This window comes from Hyposmocoma kahamanoa, unplaced genomic scaffold (genome assembly GCF_003589595.1).
Source record: "Hyposmocoma kahamanoa isolate Upper Pololo Valley unplaced genomic scaffold, ASM358959v1 91597, whole genome shotgun sequence".
NCBI classification, from domain to species: Eukaryota; Metazoa; Arthropoda; class Insecta; order Lepidoptera; family Cosmopterigidae; genus Hyposmocoma; species Hyposmocoma kahamanoa.
The window spans coordinates 1-10,264 of NW_020654714.1; the positions used below are offsets into that span (position 1 = coordinate 1).

Sequence of the window (10,264 nt, forward strand, 5' to 3'; positions counted from 1 at the left end):
GATGCCACAGTCATGATACCAGTCTCCTTAAACTTTTCTCTGAGAGAAACCCGAGAGCTTAGACGGGTCCTGGCTGCATTTTTGACCATGGGTTCAATGTATCTGCCGATGTTCAGATTGGTCACGACAGGTCCATTCCAAGTAGTGGAGACGGTTATATATGTGGCACCAAGAACTCATACGTGCGTGTATCACATGTGGGGCATTTGGGAAAAATGAAAAAATGTGAAGGGAGTTTATGGAAATGATTTTTCTAACCATAAATATATTAATATGCACTAATAAATAAATAAATTTAATATTATTGTTTTTTTTTTTTCTTGTTTTGTTGTGCACATATAGTTCTTTTAGTTATAGTGTCCTGTATTTAGGTCTGCAGGAAGAAATTTCTATTAGAAATAAGCAGAACGTTTTGTTTTTGATTTCATTTGTATTATTTGTGACTTGTTGTATTTTTCCTGTACAATAAACTATTAAATAAATAAAACAATTCCAACGTAGGTATTTGTAAATTAAAAAAATTGCACGCGAGGGACTAATTTCTGATTTTCAGTTACACAAGGAACGTGATAAGCTTCTAAACATACCAATGTAAAGGGTATTTTCGTTTCACAATCTATAAGTTTGATAAAAATCGTCTGTTGAGTTGAGGACAGGCTGGTACGGTTCAACGATCAATAATAACTATTCCACCGACAATAGAGATAAGCGTGATGCACGAAAGTTTGCAGTTATTATTATTAAATGTTTTACTGTTGCATAATTATTCACTGTAAGCAAGTTTGTTCTTGCACGCAGCTAGAACTGTTACAAAATAGTTATTTGTTATGCAAGGCAGCAAAGTTGTTGTTTGGCGTGAGTGTTTATATTGAAACCTAAGCAAGCGAAGGAAGCTAAGATTGGAAAATAGAATCCTAAGCGTAGCGAGGGTCTCAAAGCACGAAACACTCAACTATACTATAGCGAGGACAATGGTAGATGAAAGAAAAACATTTTTTTTTCTTTTTTCTTTCCGTAAAGGAAAAGGGCAAAGGTTTTACACCATACAGCCAAGTCTTGGTACATTATTCTTTTTTGGTACATGAAGTTGAATTATGTTTCTGTAAATATGGCCGCCACAAAGAGGATAGGCAATTTGAGGCGGCGTGCTTGGATTGACTCGGGATTCCTTAAAACGGGCCGATACGGGTATTTTAGTTCGATATTCGTATAATATCGCGTTTTAATCTTCGATTAAGGCACAATAGCACTATCCTATTCCACTTTAAACTAGATTTCACAAAATAATTGAAAGTCAAAATAAAAACGACACTTTTCCCTCCAATAGGTCCAGAGCGAATCTGAAAGAAAAACAGTTAAACTATAACAAACGAGCTTTTTTTTTAATAAAAGAAAAAGTTTTTCTTCGAATGCGTTCTGGATTTACACTTCATCAATTTTTTATTCTTGCTTGTACTTTTATTTTGTGTGATCAAGTGATTATTGAAATGATTTTAGTTCTTTGACGAATTAAAATCATTTAATATATCATTGTCAATTTAATGTCAACAATGATAAGAATAAAATATGCCAACGGATTTATATTACCTAAATAATGTGCGACTAATAAGTTCGAATTTCAAAAACCTTTTCCACGCTAGAGTGGAAAAAACGATTTTGCACGCAGATCTGTAATGAGAAATAAAATCTTTCCGAGCTAGTGAGGTGAAAAATATATTACGTCTGTGGCTTAACGAAAACGAGAACCACGTATTCTTCTCATCGTTACTAGTATTTTCTTGCATGGAGCCATGTCTGATAGGGATGCAAGATTTTTTGGATAGTAATGGATCGTATGCCTCTTGATCTATCTTATAAAAATCGTTTCAAAATTAATTTCGATTAAAAAAAAATATTTTGACAGCTTTTTTAGCTTCAGTCGGTTATAACTTTCATTTAGAATGCCACTAGCATAGTGAGAAAAGACGTGGCAATCGCTAGATATTGTAGAATTATTGTGCTTAGATGTTGCGAAACTGTTTTTCTAAAACATAAGGGTTCAGAAGGAGACTGTTTTGTTTAAATTATGAAAACGATGTAGACCACAGAATAATAAATACAGTAGAAGTGGTTAGGTCAACTTCTGACGCATGTCAACTATAGGTCTCGAAAGATCTGAGCTCAGACCGCCATTTTCTTCGTGCAAATTCTCTGAAATTTTCTGTGATTATCTAGTACCCAGATATGTGAAGCGTACGTTCAAAACTAATAAAAATTTAAATTGCATAAATTATGAATTATCAATTTTCCTTAGTAGGCTCCCATTCCCCTAAATTCAGTGTTATAAAAACCATAACTGGTTTGACTTAATACTGGCAAGTTCATCTCTAACCAGATACAAAATTTCTATAGACTAAAAAATTAAGCTACACTAATAATTAATCTAAAACAACAAGTGGGTGTTTCATTTAGACAACAGTTAAACCAATTAAGTACATCGAATCTCATCTATAGTCGTGTCGTGCATTCCACAACTCGTCACAACCGATCGGTCACCATTAGGGCGCGTGTATAACGTGTCGTTTTTACACACGAACAGACATGCGCAAAACAGTGCTTGTAAAAGTAGTATTACAGTGTGATTTATCCCCATCAGTCACATCACACAGACGAAAAATGTGATGCACTATTTGTTTTGCTACTTAGTAATTTTACCATCACGCACACATGACCCGTTTCGAATATTGCTGCGACCAATACGTGTAAACTAGAGAAGATAGATTTTGCGCAGTGTAAACGAAGTATTACAATTTTGTAAGTAATGCAGACATAACAGTATAGTTAGTCCACTATTAAAAGGATTTATATAACATTTCGTGCGTTATTGTGTCGGATCGGGTGATGAATGACGTTTAATTCTCCAAAGTGATGTGTGATTGTATATTACACTTTTGCGTAATATCACAATTGTAATATGACTCGCATTACTTACACATCTCTACACACGGATTGTGTACACAGCCTCGGCGCCGGATAAGATAAAAATCTTGTCTACCCCCGACGCAACGCGCTCTGCCGCTATTGCATAGGGCGCATTGTCGGTAAACGAACGTTTATGTGCGTGGACTGATTTTGCAAAGTACCACTGTCGCAATTTCATTGCAACTAATAAAATGCATGATTTATTTATAAGTTTAGTAGAAAAACGACCCGTATTGTGGGACAAAACATTAGAGATTTATAAAGATAAACGACGTACGTTTGAGGCATGGAGAGAAATATTTATTATTCTATACATATAATTTGCAATCACCGTTTTTTATTTTATTAGTAGTCAACACATTTCTTCACACAGTCGGTAGTAAAACGACAGCTACCTGGAAGTTCACTGACACGTTTACCTTACACACGTCTGCCCGAAAGCATTCGTATCGTATACATACTCATCATTTTCTTGTCTGCAACAGACACGAAATATTTTCGTGGCTAGATCCGACAAAATTCTTGTCGCGTACAAGGCCATTCTCGTCTTTTCTGTTGCAGACACGACGAATTTCTTACCATGGACACGCGCCCTTACGCCTTGCACGGGCCCTTCCCATTGTGCCATTATATTAAAAACGGTCGTACAAAAAATATGAGATACACCTAAGGATATTGTCTGAAGAATGTACTACTTTGTTACATGATAGGATATACTTTATCCGATGATATAAAATCCTGAAACAGGCTGAAATGAAGGTCTAAAACGAATAATTTAAGAATAAAGTATGTAACTTTGCATAACATATTATTATGACACCTTAATCTGCAAGTTTATAAAATAAAGGTTTCTGATTTCTGATAATTGGTTTTTCTCAGTTAAATTGCAAAAAGTGTGTAAGTAATAAATTTTTATGTCCAGGAACTCGCGAGGGTACGAGAGTTGGAGCTCGGTTGTTCAGCACCACCGATGTCGTCGGCTCCGTTGTCCTGCTCCATCGATCTGCCCACGGATACCATCGGAGACCAGGTAGGTCCAATACAAAAAAGTTCAAAAAACTACATCCCGCTGCGCCTTCTAAACCTTGCGTGAGACCCATCGATGATAGGCAATCACAATTCAACATTTTGTCAAAATTTTACCTTCTTTCACAGTCCATAGATAAAACTGTCGACAATGCATGACTATTGAAATTTTACGAAAACTGGCAACTCAGCTAATGTCATTTTACTCCGTCTTCAAAAAAGACCACAGACTACAGTATAGTCACACAGCCAACGATACAATGAATTTATTGCAAACCAAATTTCCCGATCGCATAATTTCACGAAATTCAGCCGTTAAGTGGCCACAATCATGTGATTTAACACCGCTGGATTCTTTTTTATGGGGTTATGTTAAAGACAGAGTCTATACGGAGCCAATCGAATCGACTGCAGCCTGAAAACTCAAAATTCCTGACGTGATTAACGAAATAGACCCACCATTTTGTCAAAAGGTGATTAAAAACTTTGATGAAAGAATCGACATCTGTAACTGTGGTCGAGGTGGACATTTATCAGATATCATTTTTCATTCATAATTGCCAAACCTTACTTTTTTACACAATAATAATTTGAATCATTGTCATCTAACTTTATTTACAAAACAAAGTTCTTATTGAAAAACCCCATACATATAAATTAGAACTACAAATGTCACATGGTGGACAAGGGGCCAGGAGACGAAGCGGGGCAGGGTGCTGCGGTACGTAAGTTACGTTGCGATACCGCATTGATCTTGTGGCACTCGGTGCGAAATTATCCCATTAGACTTTTACCAGTGATGCAAATGCGCGTTCGTGAAATGCGCGACTGCATCGATACAGACGCGCGACTGCATCGAATCTAAATCGAAATTAGTTATTCCCGACTTTTAAAAATATACAAAAACATATTGATAACTACGCATAAACTAAAACGCAAAATTATACTAAGTCCATGAACGGCTCTTCGTCGTTATTGCATTTCTTTTGCAGGCTGGTTTCACATCATATTTCCTTCGTATTCAAGTGCTTTTATCTATTCTTAAAGTGACTCATCCGAATTGATAAGAAATTTAAAATAAATACAAAGTTTTGCCATTTCCAGTATAATCACTCTTTATAACATACGAGTTTGGAAAGTAATTACTTTAAATTTTTATTGAATTGATATTCAATTATTTTTTGTGAAATTACTCCACTAGTTTGTTATAATTATTAATAAAAAGTTCGAACACTCAGAAAAAATTCTTTCGATCCGGCCGGATTCGAACCGACGTCTTCTAGCTTACCGTGGCAGACGCTATACCAACTAAGCCACGGAACGAACCAGCGGACCTCACGAATTTTTCTAAGTGCTTGCGTCGTATCTTTGTATTTGGTTTTTTCAACGACTTTTTAGTCGTAGCGCCATCTATAGTTAGTACCTTTACAGTTAGCAGTCCTGGCGAGAGATGTCGCTATTCACTGTATTTTAAATTTTTATTGAATAGATATTCATTTATTTTTTGTGTAAGTAATTAATTACTTACCTATTTCTGCCGCCAAGCAGTAATGTCAGCATTACTGTGTTCCGATTGTGAAGGGTAAAGGTGCTGGTAAATTACAGGCACATGGGGCTTGTCAACTTATGTCTCAGGGTAACAGGCGCAGTGGCGGTGCTGTTATGGACAGGCGTGTATGTACCATCAGGCGCACGACTTGTTCGTCCCGTCATTAGATATTATAAAGAAATAAATCGAAAATTCAACTATAAAGCCATTATCTTAAGGTCTGTTGCCTGTCGTCGCTGTAACAGTGTTTTTCTAATCTTCCTCCTGTTTTTAGGTATTCGGCCGAATAGTGAATCAGTATTCGATTTTTGACCGAATAGCAAAAAACAGACTGAATTACCAAATAGTAATCGAATATTTGTTACAACTCTAGTGCTAATGTATACCTTTGTTTTAGTATTTGGACAACATGAGGTCTCCCGAGAGCGCCGGGTCGCTTTTGTCGGTACAGTCTGCGCCACCGGAACAGTGCGAGCGTCCTGCCAGCCTCTTGCTTGAGTTTCCGTTAGCCAATGTAAGTAATATGTGTTTTCTCAAACATGCTCGGATATGTTTGCGTTATTTGCAAAAACCGAACACGGAAAGTTTGACATTTATGGATCATGCGACTTCTTCTCAGCCAAGGCCTGCAAAGTAATTACGAAAATCCATTACTGTCCTCTTCTGAAAACTTTTAAGTTTATCTACTAACAGTGAACTATGTAAACAGGCAAAAGAAAAATTCATACAACCCAGTGTTCATAATTGCGATAATTAAAAAAAGAAAATGGCGGAAACATTTAGAGTGTTTTGGTGTTCTTTTGTTATATGGTGTTTTTTGTATTTTGGCCGCGAAAACGAGTGCTAGTGACTTCTCACTATCGCTATCGCTCTTCAGCGATAATGAAAATACAGTAATAGATACACATTTAAACACACCATCAGCAGTTCAGCAGACTAGCTATTATTACTAATGTGCCTGGAATAACAATAACATGTTCTTTTAGCAATTGTCCTAATACGCTGACGTGTATTAATAATATTTTTTACTTTTTCTACTATACATTTTCCTCTTTTTACTTTTTTATTATTTCCTCACATTGTTTGAGAAAAATTCTATATATGCCTCGGCGGGAACGGAGATTGCTTGACTCGTATTAATGCAAGGCCTCGCTGGCGCTCGTTCATGTAAGTCATATTCGTCCAGCAATTCTTTACTACCCAGTCTCTGCAATAATGCACTATTGTATACTAAGTGTTAATTACAAGGCCAATAGCCACCGTTACAGATTCACTCTATAGAACGTGATCTCTGCTAATTTTAAAACATCTCAGTTGTGATATTTTAAACGTTTGGTATTCCACTATAAATATTTCAGTGTTTTTAGCAGCTAATTAATATAATACATTATAATAATAAAAATGTGATTTTAGATTGATGATTTTTTTAGGCAAGAAGTAATGTTGATAGAAAATACAGGTTTACTACAATTAAAAAACCATCATGACTTTTTTCTTTGAAATTTTTTAAAATTTTGCAGGCTTATGTTTACAGCCCACGACCATCCACGGTTTGTAGAAAGAACGAAAGAACAAAATTCAACTAAAAAAAGAAGGATGGCGATATCCCGTGTACTTTGTGACCCAGTGTTTTTGACGACGTGCATTAACGAGACCTATCAATACTTGTGATTCATGATCAAAACATCAAAAACATTGTCATGTATTTCACTTCAGGTGTTTGTTCGTAGTAGCAGAAAACGAGTTTCCAGTTTGTTCCTAAAAATAACAAAGAAGTTGCTGAATATTCCTAAATTTGCCAAACTCTGCCACATTTAATACATGTTCTGTCGCAATGAAAATGAATAAAAATTAAATCTGCCCAAATGGCAGAAATCTGCCACAAATGGTCACACTGTTCTCAATCTCAAAGCGACATTGACATTGGCAAGAGGCCTCTTGTCAAAACGTTCCTTTGCTAACTTTCGTGATCTCTCATTTAAATATTGTCTAAACATTTTTGTCACATTGTGTTTTATTTTTTTCCTTTATGTCATTATTGTTTAATTGATTATTTGACTAGGTAGTTTATAGCTTTAATGTTTTATGTGTGTACTATAAAATAACCAATACTTCAGGTAGGTAATTCAATCATGCTTAAAACGAAACATACGTACAAGGACGTTACCTAATCTATGGTCGAAGTGAATCAATTGCGTTGTGTTCTTGCATCTATTCTAAAATACATTGTTTTGCAATTTCTTTATTCCCGACTTCTAAAAATAAACAAAAATATATTTATAACTAAGCATAAACTAAAGCGTAAAATTATACTAGCAAAGTCCATGAACTTCGTTCATTTTGGGTCAGCTTTCGCCATCCTTCTTTCACGAAAACAGTGCGAATGTGGTAGCAAAGACATGGAGGCCATTTAACCGACATGCTTTACCACACAACCCAACACATAATACAAGCATCAATTTACAAAATGCAATTTTTAATTGTTAACCTGTGTTTTCCATCAAAATTACTTCTTGCGTGAACTTTTGGGACAACCTTTATAAATTCACATTGTGATATGCCACGATTTCGTTGTTTTTCTAAGTAATGTAATTTATTTTAAGCTCTTATTATGTTACTAAAACGACGTGAAAATAGCGACAGATTTGCAGGGATCGGCGATCGACCGCTGTCGAATTGTGACATCGGGATGAAAGTCCTGTCAATGACCGCTTTTGTCATGTTAAATGGCACAAGAAATTTAAATTCAAAAGGCCTTTATTCCACAGATAAACAAATTACACTACAAATTGTTATATTTTTAACGGTATTCACAGTAGCGTTGGCCTCTCTTCGAAGTGCCAAATACAATTTGCATAATTTAATTTCAAAATCCGTGCTTGAACTAAATCGAGAACGGTCGTTGACCTTGTTTAGGGTTGCCGCCGGGAAATCAAGAAACTCCAAAAACTTTCGCTTCTTGTCCCTTGTTCAGAAATTCGCACTTTTACAATGAAAGTAGCCCAATACAAAATTACAACTTTTTGGGAATACGCAAAATAAGATTTGAAGTTGTAACATTTTCATGATGTCTAATTTATTACTCTTGAACATTGAGTTACAATTTATACGGACGTCGGGTCCGCGCTAAAAAGTGCCCGAACTTATAGGACGTTAAAATCGTATACAGAGCGTCATTCACGCTTTAGTCTTCGTTTGTTCGACTGACAGCGAAGCAAGCAAAATTAGACAGTACTGCGATGACATTACAATTTAAATTCACCGTTTTAGGTTTTTCATATTCCTTTACATGTCACTACGTTTAAATAGGTTGACTTGGGACATTTTTTTCGTGGATTTTGTATTAGACCCGTCGTCTATTTATTTGTAAGTCAATGCTCTTGAAGTACTAAAGTATGTGCGTTGTTAGTCTTGAAAAAGAATGAAGAATCGGCTAATGTTTCTGATTCCAACGGTATACATAACTCAATATGACCCAAAAATGTCGCTTATCTGATTTTGCCTTTCAATCGTCGATATACAGTAGATAATACCTTATAATGGTCTGTGATAATTTTAGTATTTTTTATTTATTTATATTTATTTTTTAATTTAGTGACTATGTTCTTTGTTTTCTCTTATAATCTCTTTTTGGCTTGCTAATCAGTATAAATTATTTCATGTTGGTGGAAATTCGTAAATGGTATCGGATTACTCATATTTAAGTATACTATAATTGTATTATTTCGACCCCTCGCACGCAAAGTATCATATGTCGAAATTGCCAAGCTTACAGGGGAGCGTTTTAAAGGTTTGAATTCACTGAAATGAGCACACGTGACTTTATTTCTCGGTTTTATTCGGCAAAACTCACACAGAGTATTATAAAATTCTAGATATTGGTTAGATGAACAACCACAATCTATTTTATCATTTTACAATTTAATTTAGCATTTGTATGCTAAAGTCACGTGAATTGAAAACTTAACGCTCGCCTATAAACTTGGCAATTTTGACATACGATACTTTACGTAGGAGGAAGGAATTTGTCCGTGAATTTTCCTAAAATGTATAAATAAATAAATAATACCTCCCTACAATTTTTTTGTTATACCTATATAGTTTCTATAAGCAATTACACTAGTGTGGTTTAGCTGTATTGCGTTACGGCTACGACACATTATCACGTATATACCAGACACGCTCTTACACGTTGTTTCAAATACTAGCAAGTGGGCGCGTACCTCTCGGCCATGTCGCCCACCGAGCAAGAAGAAGATTCCCTGCTGACGTTGTCGTCGGTCACTGCCCGACCGCTGCTGGCGGCCTCGAGAAAGCTGCGCGCGCCGCCTTCGACCGCCGAGTAAGTGTTTACCCTAGGGACGACTTGCGGACTAGCGGAAATTACGTTACTAAATAATGGCTTCTCAATTACGCTCGTCCTTGACAAGAGTGAATCGCACCTTTGTAATAAAGCCATATCTGCAAAATGATGACAACAGTAGATTTGTACATTAGCAACAACTCTATTGTATATAATGTTATGTCCACAATATTAGTCGATAGAGTTACAAGAATTGTCTCCAATTCTGGATGGATGTGGGTTATATTTTTCCATCGAGTATATAACCAGAAATAGAGACGAAAAGTCATTTGATTTGTTTGAAAACCATTCAGCCATATCATTACTGTGACAACTGCGCTCCGATTGGCCACCCCGAGTTCGAAACAATTGACGGGTGTCGTCAA

At 35.9% G+C, this 10,264-nt stretch overlaps 1 protein-coding gene across 1 annotated transcript; it reads left to right on the top strand.

The window, feature by feature from the left end:
• Positions 1-3,875: 3,875 nt before the first annotated feature.
• Positions 3,876-9,878, top strand: LOC113236376 (the record flags this gene model as incomplete). The annotated part of the gene is made up of 3 exons (XM_026472406.1): positions 3,876-3,991; positions 5,934-6,050; positions 9,745-9,878. Coding segments are annotated over exons 1-3 (311 nt in total), but the record flags the coding sequence as incomplete, so codon positions are not given.
• Between the last annotated feature and the right edge of the window lie 386 nt (positions 9,879-10,264).